General features: G+C 26.2%; 4 protein-coding genes across 4 annotated transcripts; 3 read left to right on the top strand and 1 right to left on the bottom strand.

Moving 5' to 3' along the window:
* Positions 1 to 1,437: 1,437 nt before the first annotated feature.
* On the top strand, positions 1,438 to 2,193 carry LOC103570150 (uncharacterized). The gene has a single exon (XM_008547769.1). It carries the CDS (start codon positions 1,438 to 1,440, stop codon positions 2,191 to 2,193), a length of 756 nt encoding a protein of 251 aa, XP_008545991.1.
* Positions 2,194 to 6,513: 4,320 nt separating this feature from the next.
* On the top strand, positions 6,514 to 10,766 carry LOC103570135 (transcription initiation factor TFIID subunit 5). Its single transcript, XM_008547751.3, has 9 exons — positions 6,514 to 6,780; positions 6,875 to 7,060; positions 7,832 to 8,034; positions 8,116 to 8,312; positions 8,633 to 8,840; positions 8,919 to 9,322; positions 9,794 to 9,987; positions 10,050 to 10,341; positions 10,401 to 10,766. Exons 1-9 carry the CDS (start codon positions 6,718 to 6,720, stop codon positions 10,613 to 10,615), a joined length of 1,962 nt encoding a protein of 653 aa, XP_008545973.1. The 5' UTR covers positions 6,514 to 6,717; the 3' UTR covers positions 10,616 to 10,766.
* Positions 10,767 to 11,108: 342 nt separating this feature from the next.
* Positions 11,109 to 12,839, bottom strand: LOC103570136 (ubiquitin-60S ribosomal protein L40). The gene is made up of 3 exons (XM_008547752.2): positions 12,760 to 12,839; positions 12,178 to 12,377; positions 11,109 to 11,506 (listed from the first exon to the last, which is right to left on the bottom strand). Exons 2-3 carry the CDS (start codon positions 12,365 to 12,367, stop codon positions 11,310 to 11,312), a joined length of 387 nt encoding a protein of 128 aa, XP_008545974.1. The 5' UTR covers positions 12,368 to 12,377; positions 12,760 to 12,839; the 3' UTR covers positions 11,109 to 11,309.
* A 917-nt stretch (positions 12,840 to 13,756) lies between these two features.
* LOC103570137 (FAS-associated factor 2) lies at positions 13,757 to 18,304 on the top strand. Its single transcript, XM_014444208.2, has 7 exons — positions 13,757 to 14,225; positions 14,461 to 14,541; positions 15,660 to 15,885; positions 16,113 to 16,299; positions 16,592 to 16,765; positions 16,906 to 17,314; positions 17,691 to 18,304. Exons 1-7 carry the CDS (start codon positions 14,163 to 14,165, stop codon positions 17,853 to 17,855), a joined length of 1,305 nt encoding a protein of 434 aa, XP_014299694.1. The 5' UTR covers positions 13,757 to 14,162; the 3' UTR covers positions 17,856 to 18,304.
* Positions 18,305 to 18,791: the final 487 nt, after the last annotated feature.

The following is an 18,791-nucleotide window of genomic DNA, read 5'->3' as shown; positions in this document are numbered from 1 at the left end:
TTTAGAGATATATTTTTTAAAGCACTCATGCATCGTCGAAATTCAGGTAGGTAACGATGACGTGTCGTTAAAAGGAGCCGAAAGAACACGGGATTAAGTACCTGAGATGTATGAGTTTTTAATGATATGGGAAATGGGAAAAACCTTCGGTTATTTTTCTTATCATTTTTAGCATCAGTGTCTTTAGTTTTAAAGCTTCGACATTTGGACATTTTGTACGCAAGTTAAACCGACAAATATTTAGTGCCACACACATTTTTTAAGATAGTTCAGTTTACTGAAAAATTTTTTACGCTTCTCAAGATTTCAGTCAAGGCCTTGCGTCAATTCAAAAATTGAAAAAAAAATTTTTTTTTTTTAAATGAGCAAGTTTTGCAAATCAAAATTTTTTTTGTTCAGAGTCAAGTCAAAAAAGGAGGAAAAAAACAGGGAGTGAGGATACCCCAAAAATAAAAAAAAAAAAATTTTGTAAATATAATTGAAAATTATTTTGAATTTTTTTTTACTGTTTTTGAAAAATTTGGCTTTTATAAAAAAAGCTACCTCAAATATTTTACTTTGAAATTAATGATAATTAGTGACAGCAAATAGAAGATAAACAATTTAAAATAAGTAGTTACTTTTTCAAAAATCGAGTGTCAGTCGAAAAATGTTAATGATTTTTTTTTTATGATAAAAACTATGCACTAATTATGTGAAATGAAATTATTCTTTGTATAATTTACCTATAAGTTAGTTTACTCAAATTTATTTAGTTTTCAAAAAATTTTTTTTTTATCACCTTGTTCAGGGGTGCCCATTTTTCCCATAAAAAATGAAATTTTTTTTTTAACGGCAGTTGAAAATTTTTCTATTTTCTATTTTTTCAAATATTCTCTTTTGCTCCCCCCTCTATTTATAAAATTTTTTCTAAAAATAAATTTTTGGTACCTTTGTAAAATAAAAAAAATCATTTTTTTGAATGATTGAAAAAAAATCAAAATTTCCAGCGTGTCAAAAAAATTTTCGCGAACTTTTCACAATTCAAACTCCCCATAAATAAATTTGAAATTTTTTTAAAATAAATAAATTAAAAAAAAAAAACTTTCCATAGATTTATCTGAGTCTCAGGCGCCGGTCATAATTACAGGCGCCACAAAATATAATTACCATTATATCTAAATTTGGACATGTATAATGACCTATACGTCTAGTGTCTAGACAACACTTACAATTGTCTACTATCATAGTATATAAGGAATATATATTCAAATATATCAATCATTTGTGCTCAAGTGTTCTCCGAGTACACAAGTATTCAAAAAAAGAAATCTAGTTATTCTATAAAATATATAAAATAAAAAATAGTGAAAGAAAAATTTTAAATAATTTAGCAAGTTATCAGTAATGGAACCATTAATCAAAATAGTGTTTTTTGCACTTTTATTAAATGAAGTGATGTCGGTATATATCGTCGAAAAACCAGCTGATCCAGTGATTAAAAAAGAGCCAGCCCTGGATCATTCCGGTCCTCCATCAAAAATGAAGTTCAATAAAGACGACTCGGCGATGATTTTCATGCTCTATTCTCTTGAACAAGAGGGTGAAAAATTATCTGTGGATGCTTATGATCGATCGCTCGCAAATATTTCAACAGATGATCTTTGGCGGTCGTCTAAAGACGACACGGTCTCGGTTTACTTGGCTTCAGAATCAGAGGAAAAGGACAAAAAACCTAAAAGATTGAGTCACATGTGGTTCAATGTGGAAAAAATAAACGAGGTTTTAATTTCTGGAGAGCTGAGACTCTACCGCGATTGCGCGGGATTATCAAAATTTTTTCGCAGGCCGTACAATGTCACTGTGTATCGAATTGCTTCGAAGGAGAAATACGGCGAGTGGGTGTACGTTAACTCAGTTATGATGCCGGCTTGTAAGACCGGATGGTTTTTTGTAAATGTCTCCGAGGCTGTGAAATACTGGATGCGATTTGGCGAAAATTATGGGATCGAACTTGTGACGTATTCTGGGGATAACCGACGGAGAGTTAAACCAGAGGACACGGGAATCGTTGGTTTTGATGGCGCATCTCAAAGACACGCTTTTATGGTAAATTACTTTCAAGACAGTGGGGATACTGGTTTTTTTGCACAACAGTTTATTAAAATAATTCAGAAGAAAGCTGAAGAATTTCGACGATCGAGGAATTTATAAATTATTTTATATTAAAATAATATTCATTTTTTATTTTTATGGAAATTTAAATAATTTTTTATTTAATTGTTAGTCTGAGGTAAAAAAAAAATGTTTTTTTTTTTTAAATTAATTAGTATGTAGAAAAAAAGTGATAGTGAAGTTAGCCGACGTCTAATAATTTTTGAATTTTCTTTTTAGAGGATAAATTATAAAAAAAAAATATTTCGAAAAATTGCACTTGTAGTTTTTTAAATTTTCTAAATGTGCATATTTTTTTTTTTTTTTTTTTTTGGAATTGATTTGTTGAAACAAAAATCCGAAAATTGGAAATTGTCTGCTAACTTAAAGATCATAAGATAAGTGATGTCTAATAATGTTTGGAGTTCTTTTTCAAAAGAATAAATTTAAAAAAAAATATTTAAAAAAATTGCACTTACAGGTTTTTAAATTTTTTATATGTGCAATTTTTTAGAATTTTTATTTTTATAATTGATTTGCTGTAAAACAAATCCGAAAATTTAAAATTTTCTACTAACTTCAGGATCATGAAAAAAAAATATTTTTTGGCGCGAAAAATTTTTTCTAGTCTTAAAAAAATTTTTTTTTTATAGAATAATTGATCTAGTAATTAAACAAGATCCAGATTTTGACTGTAAACATTTTTAAAATTTTTTAAATGGCAATTTTATGTAAATAATTAAATTAACATTCAAATTTTCAAAAAAATGTAATATCAAGCAAATAAAATTGCTTGAAAAAAATCTGTACAGGCGATGAATAAAAATTTGTAAATATTTATAATAAAAAAATTTTCATCATAATTTAATTTTGACTTTTTTTTGTAGCAATAAAATATTTATAATTATAATTTTTAATTACTTTTTAATTGGATGGTATAATTAAATTTATTAATTTAATCTAAATAATAAAAAAGAAGCAACCTGCAGTCACTACGTGACTGCCTAAATATGACTACTGATTTTATAAAATACTCAGAAGAAAACGATTTCTTGCCTCAAAAAATTTTATTTGCAGCAAGAAATTTTATGCATCATAAATTTAATACAAAAATTTTCTTGGGGCGAAAAAAGATTATTTTGCTCAAGAAATTATTCCTTGCACCAGAATTTTTTCTAGTTCTAAATAACTTTTTGGTTTTAATTCACAATGCGAAAAATTTATTGGGGTAAGTAAAAATTTTCTTTAGGCGAGTAAAGATTTTTTGTGTCAATGAATCCTTTTTTTTTCTATGCACACTTTTTTGACTTTGAGAAGCTTCCTAAAACCAAATGGAAATATAAAACTTTGTCATTTTGGAATAAGTAACGCGATATAAATAATATAGTATATATTGAGTGACATTCAGTCATATTTAGTGACAGAATAATTATAATATTAATTTATTTAAAGAAAATAATTACGATCGTATTTTTTCCCGCGTAATTTAAATGTAATTCGAATGATACAGATAAATCGATTTTTCTCAATGATTGATAATAAAAAAATAGCTGAAACTATGAAAAGGCACAAATTCAAGTCAAAACCTTTCTAACGATACCAAATTTAATAACATTAACCAATTCTATCATACGAATGTGCCGGGAACAAAATTTTCCTTATTCTCTTAATAATATAGATAATTGACAATAATAAAATAAATTAATTATTGTCTTTATTATCTATAGAAATTTAAATTAAGTAATTAAGTAATTATATATTCATGATAAATTTATTTTTTCATTTAATTATTTTTGGGAATAAAAAAATCAATTCTGCACCGTTTGATAACCGGTAGAAAAAAAATAGATGATTTCAAATTAAATTTTTTCTATTTAATTTTTCAATTAATTATTTTTCAAGTTGAGAAAAATTTAATGATAAGAGATTTTTTATAAATTTTAATCACAGTTTGATTTCATTTAGCAAAGTTTCGATACTTTTTTCTTTTTCCGAAAGTTCTTCCTCAACTTGCCGCAAAATTTGAAATTTTTCCGATACTTTTTTCAATTGTTCGCTAATTATTTTATCGAGTTCGTTTCCTTCTTGCCCCAATTCCCGGGTTTTGTTCATCAACTTATCATTTTTATCCATTTCAATTTTTATTTTTTTTTCAACGTTTTCACTTTTTTTTCGCAATTCTTCCAACTCTCGTTTAACTTTATCATTCTGTTTGTGGATTTCTTCTAATTTTTCTTTGAGTTGATCGAACTCTTTTGTATCTTAAATAAAAGTTTTCTCTTATAAAAATCAAAAAAAAAAAAGTTAATAGGCCTAATTATTCAATTTTTAAAATATATACTTTGAAATCATTTATACCCGAGCAAAAAAATATAATGAATTTTTTTTTGCCGACAAAAAAACCCTGGTGGTGAAAAAAAGGCTGAAAATTAATTAGGCCGAAAAATGGTCGATAATTGGGTCTAAAAAAAAAGTAAAACTAAAGCTGACTCTATTTTTCGGTCAATTTATTAAAAATAATCAAATTTTGGAAAAATTTTGGCCAACTTTTACAATTTTCGACATTTTCTGATAAAATTCTACGGCTATAGTCAAATTTCGGCCAAATATTTTTACCCGGGATAATTATAAACTAAAATGTATTTTTCAAAATTTGAATTTCTATAAATTTTTTATTTAACCATAAATAGATGTGTAATTTAAAATCTTGTTATAAATATACATATATGTGTATATTTATAAAAAATATTTACCTTCACTCATTTTGTAGCGAGATCAATTTTTTTTTTAAATCAGTAAAAAAGTTTAAAGAAATTTTACATTTAATAATTTAATACAAAAATAAATTTATTGCCAGTCAATAGATAGTTTAAATATCCGAAAAAATAGAGATCGAGTAAACATGTCTGTTTTTTAATAAAACAATTGAAATCGCTCACTTTAACTGATTGGAGAAAAATTAAAAATCGTGTCAAAATAAGATGGCGGCAGAATATGATTGAAATATTTGAAATATAAAAAAAAAACACTTGAGTGTTTGAACAAACCTTGGTGGGGAAATAATATGCAGAAGGGTGTCCTAATATACTTGGAGATTTGAATTAAATTGCTCCGAGTGTATTCCAGCTAAAAAACGTCACTTGACTGCTATTTTCCACCAGACGATGCCAGATGATTTTGCTCAGGAACTTGGAAGACATCATCATCAGCAACTCGCAACACTTTACACTCGAACTGAACACTTGACACTTTACACTAGCACTGAACACTTAACTACACCACAGATACTTTGCACAATTTAAATTAATAAAAGATAAATTTTACAATCACTGCACAATTTTACGCGACTTAACCGCAATGGCGTCATAATTCAAATGTAAAGAAGGATCTGGACTACTACTGCCATTTTCGATGATATTAACTGCCGCTATTGGACCGTCAGTTGATATTTAAAACAATCGACTTTGCGATTCATCGAGCGCCCCCACTTTGTCAAAAACTTAAACGTTAAATACAACAACGCGCAGTAGCGCCATCTTGGCGCGAAATTTAAAAATCGAAATTTAATGATTTCTTTAAAATTTATTTGTGTCAATAATTATATTGATTTGACTAAAAAATATACTTTAAATTTAATATTTTTATTAATTACGTATTTAATTATTCTTATTACTTGCACGGTAAATTTAAATATTTGAAAAATAAATTATTAGAAATGGAGAAAAATTAAAAATCGTGTCAAAATAAAATGGCGGTAGAATATGATAGAAATATTTAAAATATTAAAAAAAAAAACACTTGAGTGTTTGAACAAACCTTGGTGGGGAAATAATGCGCAGAAGGGTGTCCTAATATACTTGGAGATTTGATTTAAATTGCTCCAAGTGTATTGCAGCTAAAAAACGTCACTTGACTGCTATTTCCCACCAGACGATGCCAGATGATTTTGCTCAGGAACTTGGAATGTATCAGCATCAGCAACTCGCAACACTTTACACTCGAACTGAACACTTAACACTTTACACTAGCACTGAACACTTAACTACACCACAGATACTTTGCACTATTTAAATTAATAAAAGATAAATTTTACAATCACTGCACAATTTTATGCGACTTAACTGCAATGGCGTCAGAATTCAAATGTAAAGAAGGATTTGGACTACTACTGTCATTGTTGATGATACTGACTGCCGCTATTGAACCGTCAGTTGATATTTAAAACAATCGACTTTGCGATTCATCGAGCGCCCCCACTTTGTCAAAAATTTAAACGTTAAATACAACAACGCGCAGTAGCGCCAACAGCGCGAATTTTTAAAATTTCAAAATGGCGACTACGAATATTTATACTATAGAGTAAAATGTCTGCGGCTCCGATTGTACACAACATAAAGTAAAACATTAACCTAAAATATTAGTGATAATTTTTCTCTTGCAGTGTAAAAGTTGTGAACAATTTTTAAATTTTATTTATACACACAAATAACTTTTTATTAATTAAATCAATAATAATAATAATATTAATTTATTGAAATATAAAATTTAATTGTAAAGTAATTAATTATTTTAAAATAATTTAAAATGGAAGAGGATAAAAGTACTATGTTAGCTGTCCTTCAATTACTAAGGAAATATAAACTAAAAGTATGTAGAAAATATATTTTATTCATTTTTTTATTTAATTAATTCATTTATTTATTTAATTAATTTATTAATTTATATAATTAATTAATAATAGGAAACTGAAGAATTATTTAAAAAAGAAGCCAATTTAACAAACATTCCAACTGATGAAAATCAACAAACAGATTCAGAAGTAAATAGTGTACTGGCAGCTTATAAAAGTGAAGGAGATCCAGCATTATATGAGAAAGCGTATGCTGAATTGAAAAAATTTGTCGAGAATTCGCTAGATATTTATAAGGTAACAGTTTACTTAAATTTTTAATTTATAAATTTAAAAATTTCGCGGTTTTTTACCCAGAGCCAACATCGAAATTAATTATCAGGGACATTTTTTAAATTTTAATTTTTAAGTAATTACACATAAATTAGTCCTGAGTAAAAAGAATTCATACATCATTTTAAATTTTAAAAGAGCGGGAAAACTTTTTTTTAAATTCAACATTTGAAAAATACATATATATAATAATTATTACATATATTTATATGTTGTCTAAAAATTATGAAAATATTATTTTTAAATAAATTAAAATTTTTATATTTACGCGCGTAATTCAAACTCAATAAATTTAAAACAATAAATTAATATAATGAATTTGTTGACAATCAATTATTAATTCTCATATATATATTTATAAATATATATGTTGCCTAAAAAATTATGAAAATATCATTTTTTTATAAATTTAAATTTTTAAATTTGAGCGCGTAATTCAAACTCAATAAATTTAAAACAAGAAATTAATATAATAAATTTGTTAATAATTAATTATTAATTATCATATATATATTTATAAATATATATATATGGCCTAAAAAATTATGAAGATATTTTTTTATAAATTTAAATTTTTAAATTCGCGCGCGTAATTGAAACTGATAAATTTCATAGAATGATTTAATGTAAAATACTTTTTGATAATAAATCATTTATATATTTTCATGTATTGTCATTAAAATAAATTTTATATATATATATATATAAATAAATAAATAATATATATTTGTTTAGCATGAACTTGGAACAATTTTATATCCAGTTCTCGTTCATATGTACCTGGAATTAGTTTACAACAATCACTCAGAGCAGGCTAAGCAACTGATGGATAAATTTGGTTCAAATCTCGACGATCATCATCAGAGTGATCTAAAACGGCTCTCTACTGTCACCAAACGTGAACAAATGGCGGGAAATGAATTCACAGATACATTCAAGTAATTATATCATTTATATTTAATAAATTTTACTGTGTAATTTAAAAAATATATTTTTAATTAACCTTTACTTTGATTTAGATCCAATCAATTTATCATACGAATATCACGTGATACTTTGTCGATATTAAAACGTCATTTACAAGAAAAGAAACACAGCGTGCTGTTAAATATTATACAAGAACATCTTTATTTTGATATGTACGAAGGTGTTGCTCGGAATAAACAACAAATCGACGCTACTTCCGGTGCAACACTTGGAGAAGCAACTAGACAAGGTTTTTAAATTTATTTTTTTTTTTTAATTGATGAGCGAACATTTTAAATGTTGCTGTGATTAAATGACACTGAAGTTAATCAACGTCTAATAATTTTTGAATTCTTTTAAAAATGACAAATTACAAAAAAAAAAAATTCAAAAAATTGCACTTATAGTTTTTTAAATTTCCTACATGTGCATATTTTTTTTTTTTTTTTTTTTTTTGTAATTTCTTTGTCCAAAAACAAAATCCAAAAATGGTTAATTGTCTACTAATTTCAGGATCACGTAAATAATTAACTAAATTTAATTTAAAAAACTTTTTTTTATAAATTTTAGATAACAAAGCAAAAGTATATTACGGTCTATTAAAAGAACCAGATATCCAATACGTCGCGCCAGCAGACGAAGAAGAAGACGAAGCGAACCCCGGAGCTGAAGGTGATAAACCAAAAAAGAAAAAAGCAAAAAAAGATCCTCTTTTTTCGAAAAAAACTAAATCCGACCCCAACGCGCCGCCAGTTGGTCGCATGTTTTTGCCAAACTTGTAAGTTTTGATTTATAGAAATTAATTACCATTGATTTGATGATAAATAACTGAATTTTTTTTCAATTGCTTCAACAGAAAAGATGCCGATAAATTGGAAAAAGTAAAAGCGCTTCGCGAAGCGTCGAAACGCATAACTCTGGGACCTGAATCACTGCCGTCAATATGTTTCTACACTCTGCTGAATGCAGTACACACAGTAACGTCCGCTGAAATATCCGAGGACTCGAGTTTGCTGGCAGTTGGGTTCAGTGATTCGACTTTGAAAGTGTGGAGTCTCGTGCCTCAGAAACTGCGGGCCATGAAATCAGCCGATGCACTGGCAGACATCGAGCGCGAGGCTGAAGATGTCCTGGTCAGAATGATGGACGAACGTACCGCCGAGACTGTAAAGCTTCTTCATGGCCACAGTGGTCCGATTTACAGTCTCACGTTTAGTCCAGACCGTAATTTATTACTTTCGTGCTCTGAAGATGCCACAAGTATGTTCGTTTTTTTTTTATTTAATTAAATAACTCATTCATTAATTATGCTACTGAAGTTATCCAACGTCTCATAATTTTTGAATTTTAAAAAAATGATAAATTATAAAGAAAAAAAAATATTTGAAAAATTGCACCTGTAGTTTTTTAAATTTTCTACATGTGCATTTTTTTAAAAATTGAATCATTGAAAAAAAAGTCCTAAAATTGTCTGCTAACTTAAAAATCATTTATGATACTGAAGTTACCCGACGTCTAATAATTTTGAAATTCTTAAAAAACGATAAATTATAAAAAAAAATATTTGAAAAATTGCACCTGTAGTTTTTTAAATTTTCTACATGTGCATTTTTTTCTTTTTTTTTTTTTATAATCGATTCATCAAAAAAAAATTCTAAAATTGTCAACTGTCTGCTAACTTAAAAATCATTTATCAATTAATCAATTAATTAATTAAATGAATAATTCCAGTACGTTTATGGTCACTACACACATGGACATGTGTAGTTTGTTACAAAGGCCATTTATTTCCCGTGTGGTCAGTACGTTTTTCACCACACGGTTATTATTTTGCAACTGGGTCTCATGACAAAACTGCCAGACTATGGGTCACTGACTCACATCAACCGTTGCGTATTTTTGCTGGTCATTATTCTGATGTTGATGTAAGTTCATACTTATTCTTTTGCTTAATAAATTATTTATATTTATTATTATAAATAAATAGGTCGTACAGTTTCATCCGAATTCAAATTACATTGCAAGTGGATCAAGTGACATGACCGTGAGATTATGGGACTGTGTCAATGGTGCCCAAGTGAGACTGATGACTGGACACAAGGCTCCTATTTACGCACTATCATTTTCTACTGAAGGAAGATTTTTAGCATCCGCTGGTGCTGATAATCGGGTACTAGTTTGGGATCTAGCGCATGGTCATCTTGTTGCTGCCTTGTCTGGACATACGAGTACTATACACTGTCTGTCATTTAGTCGTGATGGAAATATATTAACTTCCGGTAATTATATTTTATATTTATTATTGTAAACAATTTAATTTATTATAAATTTATTGCAGCTTCATTGGACTGTACGATTAAACTATGGGACTTCACAAAATTAGCTGAGGAAATGATTCTCGAGGACGTGAACGTCACCCATAATCCGGCCGTAAAATCAGCGTCCGAGTCGTACTTGCTTCGAACATTCCCCACTAAAAATTCGCCCATACTTGCGCTGCATTATACGCGGCGAAATTTATTGTTAAGTGTGGGAATGTTCGAAGCACAGTAAATTAATAAAACAATTCTTGAATAGGTTTTTTTATTATTAATTATTAATAGATATTTAATATTAGGAAATAAATGTTAAAAGATTTTCTATCATTATTTTTATGTGACAAATATGACTAAGTGTGTATATAATAAACTTTCATTGCAATATATATTTTTTTTTTAAATCTTAAGTTTTGTGGTAAAATAAAATTTTTGGATGAATTTAAATAATATGCAAAAAAATATTAATAACTTGACCCGAATAAAGGCCACGTGCCAGTCGAGAAGAAAAAAAAATTTGAACATACTTCCGGTAGCGCTTACTTTCATTTTACCGCCATTGCGACTGTAGATTTCAGGGAAATTTAATTTAAAATTTTTTTATTAGATTTTTAATTTGACATCTCTACGAAACGGACTTAAATTTTTTTTTGTAATTTTTAAATAAGACCGGGAATTTTTAAATGATAAAAAAGTGGGAGTTTAATGAAATGAACGATTAAGAAATAAAATACTTGTTGATTTTTTTTATTTGAAATCATAATTTAACCCTTCGACCCACGGGTATTTAAAAAAATTGAGTGGTCATGAGATAAAGTTTGATAGCTAGAGCTGAAGGGTTTACAGGCTACAGAATGAAAGTTTTGTTTGTTGGAACAAATAATATAATATTTTGAATAGCCTGGTAGTGAAGTTGGTAAAAGATGGAACGTCTACTTCAACTTCTTTTTTGGGCGAATGTTGTTGGTGTGTCCGCACTTCTTCTTACGGCAGTTAGTGGCTCTTGGGTGGAGACGAGCGTAGCATTTACGGCAAATCATCTTGTCACAGTTGTACTTTTGTGCGAGGATCTTGAGTGTTGGTTCGATTACACCACCACGGAGACGAAGTACCAAATGTAAAGTTGATTCTGAAATAACGGAATTTAATTTAAATAAAATTTAAAGTCTGGAACAAGTAAAGCGAAAATTTTTTGTACAGACAGTTAGAAGACAATTAAAAATTTGTGGATTTTTTTTTTCTAATAAATAAATTTAAAAAACAAAAAAAATTCATGTGTAGAAAATTAAAAAAACTAGAAGTGCATTTTTTTGTTTTTTATAATTTATCGTTTCTAAAAAAAATACAAAAATTATAAGACGTCGGCTAACATGATACTGAAGTTAGAATTTAAAATTATAAATAGAGTAAATAATTTTAAAAAAAAATATTTTGAAAAAATGGACATATTAATTTCAAAATTTTTTAAATGTGCATTTTTTTGAAATTTTAATTTATTAATTATTTACTCTAATTATTTATCATTTTAAATTTGTCTGCTACATTCACACTCATGCCAACGTCTAATAATTTTTTGATTATTTTTTCAAAACGATAAATTAAAAAAAAAAATATTTAGAAAAATTGCACCTATAGATTTTTAAATTTCCTACATGTGCATTTTTTTATTTTTATTTTTTTAATTTAATTGTTAAAAAAAAATCAAAAACTTTATAATTGTCTGCTAACCAGGATCGTGACTTCAATATTTTTTTTGATACTGAAATATGTGAAAATTCAAATTTGAAAATAAAAAATAACCTTTCTGGATGTTGTAGTCAGAAAGAGTACGTCCATCTTCCAACTGTTTTCCAGCAAAAATCAGACGTTGCTGATCTGGAGGAATTCCCTCCTTATCTTGGATTTTAGCTTTGACATTTTCGATTGTGTCAGAAGCCTCGACTTCAAGGGTAATGGTTTTACCCGTCAACGTTTTCACGAAAATCTGCATTTTCAGTTTTCTATGACAAAGAAAAAACTTTATTAATTTTTTATAAAATAAAACCTAACCTCCAAATAGTTTAATTGTTTACGCAAAAATAGTAGCAGCCACCAAAGAAATTTAAAATTTGAAATTTGAAATAATTTAAAAATTATCTTTTAATTTTTTAAATTTAATTTTTAAAAAATGAAAATATTGACAGGTTTAAAAAACTTGTAATTTAGGAAACATGTGCAAGCATAAAAACGCGCTTGCGATTGTTTTTTGTCTGCGATAACAAATATATGAAAAATATGAGCGTAGAAAACAAATGAATGAATAAAATAAAATATTTTGATAAAATTAACAATTTTGACGATTAAATTTAATGATAATTTATAAAAAATTGCAAAAATTCTTACGGCTTACGACGTGGTCGCTGCAAAACGTGAACCGAAAAGAAAAATAAATTGAGATCTTTTATGAGGTTAAAGAATTTTCTAGAAACGACATCTAGGAATTTAAATTATTATTAAAAAATTTATAAGTGACAAGACAATTAAATGCAGTTAATTATTTTTACTAAAAATTTTATAATTAATTATTATGAGAGCGTAACTGACAGCTGTCACTTTTAAAAATTTTAAAATAAGGGAACTGAATGTAAATTGGATAAAATTTTAAAAATGCGCATCTGTGAAATTTGAAAATCTGAATGTGCATTTTTTTAATTTTTATATTTTCAATTGTTTAATTTGTTTATTTGTAATTTAAAGCTTGTCATATTTGTTACATTTACATGAGTGTGAATGTAGCAGAGACAAATTCAAAATTATTAATACCTAGAGTAAATAATTATTAAAATAAAATTTTAAAAAAATGCACATTGAAAAAATTAAAAAATTAATAAGTGCATTTTTTCAAAATATTATTTTTTAAATTATTTACCCTATTTATTAATAATTTTAAATTTGTCTGTCTGTTATATTCACACTCGTCAAGTTTATAGACAATTACAAATTTTCGAATTTTTTTTTTTCAATAAATCAATTCCAAAAAAAAGAAACTAAAAATATGCACATGTAGAAAATTTTTAAAACTACAGGTGCAATTTTTTGAAATATTTTTTTTTTTATAATTTGTCATTTTTTAAAAAATTCAAAAAATACAAGATATCTAGCTTCAGTATCATTCAAAATTTTCAAATTTATTTTTTTATTTAATTAATTGTGTATAAAAAAATATATATAAATATATTTATAATAATTTTTCATATATTTATTGATAGAAAAAGTTAGCGACTGCTGATAACTTTTTAAATAAAAAAAAAAACTTAATTTACTAAAAATAATTAAGATGGCGGGAAAATAAATTTCCCTGATATTTATTTACACTTTTCACTTATCAAAGGCAGTCTAGAAAAAAATGGGCTAATGACTGATAAATAATAGTGTCATACATACGTTCACATATCGTTACATATATTGTATGCATACATATACTTATATAAAAAGTATGATAATTTGAAATACTGTTAATTGCATAAAAAAATCTAATAAATAAAAGTTTTTAAAAGCGAGAGGATTTGAAAGTTTGAATTTCGTGTGATGGTTGATTTTTATCAATCCGTCCCCCAAATGATTGTTCATTTCAATATGAACGTTGGCACCATTCCCGACTTGTGTCTCAGCTGATAAACTCGACATATTTATTATTTAAAAAAAAAAAAAAAAAATAATAAAAAATTTAATTGTAACTTTTTTTTTCTTTTCATTTATTTATTTATTTTTTTTTGTTTAAAAAAAAAATTATCTGAAACGTTATCATGGCGGATAATGTATTGGAAGAGTGTAGTAGTGATCAATTGGAAAAAGTCTTACAATTTCAGGTAATGTTATTAATCGTGACTTGCTTCTTATTTTAATAAATTACCATTTATTTTAAATATTAATTAATGATTTAAATTATTTAAATTTTTTTAAAATCGATAATAAATGTGAGATTTAAATTTAATTATAATAATTTTTAAACTTGCATGTAATAAAAAAATAGTAGTTAATTTTTTATGTCTAATTAACTTTTATTTTTACTATATTAATTTTTTAAATATTTTTTATTTTTAGGACTTGACAAATATTGAAGATCTTTCGATTTGTCGAGATGTTTTACAAAGGCACAATTGGAATTTGGAAGTTGCGGTTCAGGTATTTAAATAAATTTAAATTTATTTTTTATTAAATAGTTAATTAATTGTGATAATGAAAGTAAGAGACATGAAAAAAATTTACCCGTTACCCGGTTACTTTTTAGGGAGTGAGATTTAGGACGATATAAGTTGGGAAATTAAATGAAAAATTATTTTTTTGTAGTTTTTTTTAGTAGTTTTAAATATTATAATAAAATTTTAATTTTAAGAATAATGATAATTAATTATTATTAATTTTAAAAATAAGCGCGTTGAGTGAACCCATAGTCGCTCACTAAAAGTTATCATGTCCCATTACTCGAGTAACACATGGCCCTATACAAGCCCAAAAGACAATATCAATTGAACTGTCATAAGTTTATTCATTTGGAGAATTATTTATAAAATATATCACTTTATTTTATTTTCACAAATTTAAAATATATATTTAATAACATATAATTATAACCATTATTAAATAATTTAACGCAAGCTAAATTTAATCAAACGAACGAACGTTAAAGTAAAAAATGTCCGGCTCTAAGCGATTTTTAAAACAGTCAGTTAATTTTAATTTATAATAAATTATAAAATACTTTGATACGTCATATTATAATATATTTATAATCACAAATAATTATTTATCAATGTTAATTTTTTGACTTGGAATTTTTTTTTATAAAAATTATAAAAACGCATTAGTCAGTTAAAGTGAGCGACTGGTGGCACTGATCGGGTTTATGCTCTTTTACCTTAAATTAATTTCTTTCAATTAAATTATAGAGATTATAAAGTTTAAAATAAGTAATATTGGTACTTAAATAAACTGAATTTAAATAGACGTCAATATGTCGCATCAATAAATTATGAAATTTGAGATCTGAGGGGTCAACTTTTGAAATTTTTTACATTTTATAAATAAATTTACTTTTAAATGAATTTTAATTCACAGAAAAAATTGAGGGGAAGTAAAATAAATTCAATCATTTAAAATCAATGTACAAAAAACTTAAAAAAATACTCGTGCGCATATTCTAAAAATCATATTTTACTTACAACTGACTCGCTTATAAAAATTATAGAATTGTCTGTCTAATACTTTCAGTATCAGAATTAATTAATTTATTTATATTTTAGGAACAACTTAATTTATATGAAGGAAGACCGTCAATGTTTGCACAAGATTCCCGTGTAAGACCACCGACTGTCGTAGATGACACTAGTTCAAGAATATATTTTAGTCCACCTGGCAGTTCAGGAAGTGGCGGTGGATTTTTGTCTTTTGTATTTTCCATGTGTTACAATGTCGTAACGAGTATATTACAACTAGTATTCGCTATTTTCCGAACTAATGTACGACCTGGTAAGACATTTTTTCAATTGACTTATTTGTCATATTCGTTAGACAACTCTAGAACACTAAAGAACAAAATTAATTTTTTTATTATCAGTTCTTATAAAATATTTATAAAATCTATTGATTAATTTTAAATTATGATGGGGAATTTTTCGTCTAGTAAGAAAAACAAATAAAAATTTAATTTTGTTTCTGTGATTATTAAAAAAAAATTTATGTGATTTTTTTTTCAGTGCCTTCGGATCCTATTGAAGATGTTATGACTTTTATCAGATCTTATGAAGAAAAATACGGTACTAATCATCCTGTATTTTATCAAGGCTCTTACAGCCAAGCGTTATCAGACGCTAAACAAGAATTAAGATTCTTACTCGTTTATTTGCATAAAGATGACGCTCAAAATGTTGAGCAATGGTGCAGGTAAATAAAAAATATTTAAATCTCGTCATTTTCCTTAATAACTACACCAATTTTTTTTTAAATTATTTAAATTTTCCCGGCAATTTTATTAATATAAATTTTTTTAAATCTTAATATCAACCCGCCAATTTTCAAAAAATTTAAAAAATAAAATTTGAAAATTTTTATTCATCAACTTGACATCGATATTAAAATTCAAAAAGTTACTGGACTAAATACAAAAATTCGAAAATAAAATAAAATTAAGAAGAAATTTACTTATAAATTTTATAATTTTGAATATTTGTTACAGAAATACTTTAGGAAATGCAGAGTTAATTCGATTTATAAATACTCATACATTATTCTGGGCTTGTAATGTACAATCTGGTGAAGGTTACAAAGTTTCTGAAGCCTTGAAAGCTGGTACTTATCCTTTTCTAGCTCTCATTGTCCTTAAGGACAATCGTATGACGATCGTCGGACGGTACGCATCTAGTGTTAATGAGTTTTTAAGTTCAGTTTAACCTCAGCAAAATATATAGACTAGAATTATTTTATTTTAACAAAAAAAATTTTTATTTATTTATTTAAATTAATAAATTTTAAATTTTAAATGAAACCCAGGATGGAGGGAATACCACTACCGTCAGAACTGATAACACGGCTACAAGGAATCATGGATCACAACGAAATAAATTTAATTCAAGCTCGTCAGGACCGAGCTGAACGCAGTGCTAATCAATCTTTGCGCGAGCAACAAGATCAGGCTTACGAGGAGTCATTGCGTGCTGATCAAGAAAAAGATCGTAGACGAGAAGAAGAGCGTAGAGCACGTGAAGAACAAGAGGCTCGTGAACGCGAGGAAATAAATGCTCAAGAAATGGAAATAGAACGCATCCGTGTTGCTAAGGAACTTACTGTAGAAAAAGTACCTATTGAACCGGAATCAAGTCATCCGAATATTTGTCATTTGCAAATAAAATTAGGAGAAAGAACATTGAAACGACGATTTCTTATGTCCAATACTGTAGAAGTAAGTGATATATTTATTTATATATATATTTTTTTATTATTATTTAAAATTTCAATGGGCAATAGATGACCCAGGATAGTTTTAAATCGCGTTATCTCAGTAAGTATCAAGTTTTAGAAAAAAGTTTATGACCTTTTTTGTAGAGAATTTAAAGCTCTACAAAAAAGGTCTCTTTCAATTTTTTGAAAAACTCAATATTTACAGAGATATTTGCAACAAACCAATTGCACATTTTTTTCTAACTTTCAAATTTTAGCTGGAAAATTTTAAAAGTTTTTGAAAAATTTCTTTAAAAAATCGTGCCGGAAGTGTGGCCGTTGAAGTTTAATTGTAAAAAGTTTCCACTTAATTAACAATTATATTTTTTTTAATACAGGATTTATACAATTGGATATTTAGTCAACCAGATTCACCAGCAAATTTTGAAATAACAACAAGTTATCCCAAGAGAGTTCTGTATCCATCTGTAGAAATAGTGAGTCTCCACAAAGCCGGGTTAACTCAACGTGAAGTTTTACATATTAATAACTTAGATGACTAACCATTAATTAATTAACTGAATAATTAATTATTCAAATAATATAAATAAATACACATTAATAAAAAAAAATAAAAATGACAAAATTAAAACAATTAATCAGTTTAAAAATTATTATTTCTCATTTAGTTGTGAATAAAAAAAATGCAAACGCGAATTATTTAATATGATAATTATTAAAATAAAATAAAATAAATGTTTCTATATATACATATATTTATATTTGATACACTTATACATTTGATTGACGCGTAAGAAATTTTTTTTTTTAATAAATCTACATTATTATTATAATTAATTAGTAATTATAAAAAGTAATAATTATTAAAGTCAAATTAAATGTTTAAAGTTTTCCATTTAAATTAATTAAGATAAATGTGTAATTTAAATTTAAATTTACTGATGTTTGTTATTTTATTTAAACAGTGCTGTTAATTTACGATTAGATTTATAATTTAAATCTGTACTTTTTTGTGTTTATAAGAATCACTATTTTGTAATTATTCACATATTTGTGCACACCAAATTATTGATTGATCGATTTATTTATTAATAAATAAACTCGATTAATTTATCAAGCATTTAAATTATGATAATAAAATAAATAATAAAATTTTGAAACTTATGAATATTTTTATTTCATAACACCGACAAAATTATTTTTTATTTTTAAACAGAAGTAAAAGAATTTGTCAAAATTTTTTACTTATTTTAATTATATATTACGTGATACTGGAATTAACTATGATACTAAAGTTAACTGACGTCTAATAATTTTTGGGAATGATTAAAAACGATAAATTATAAAAAAAAAAATATTTTAAAAAATTGCACTTGTAGTTTATTAAATTTTCTACATGTGCATATTTTTAGTTTTTTTTTTTTTTTTGTAATTGACTTGTAAAAAAAATCCAAAAATTTTGAACTGTCGGTTAACTT

The sequence above is a fragment of the Microplitis demolitor genome, chromosome 9 (genome assembly GCF_026212275.2).
Source record: "Microplitis demolitor isolate Queensland-Clemson2020A chromosome 9, iyMicDemo2.1a, whole genome shotgun sequence".
In the NCBI taxonomy this organism is placed as follows: Eukaryota; Metazoa; Arthropoda; class Insecta; order Hymenoptera; family Braconidae; genus Microplitis; species Microplitis demolitor.
Note: the sequence above shows the minus strand (reverse complement) of the source record. Positions and strands in the feature narration are given on the sequence as shown.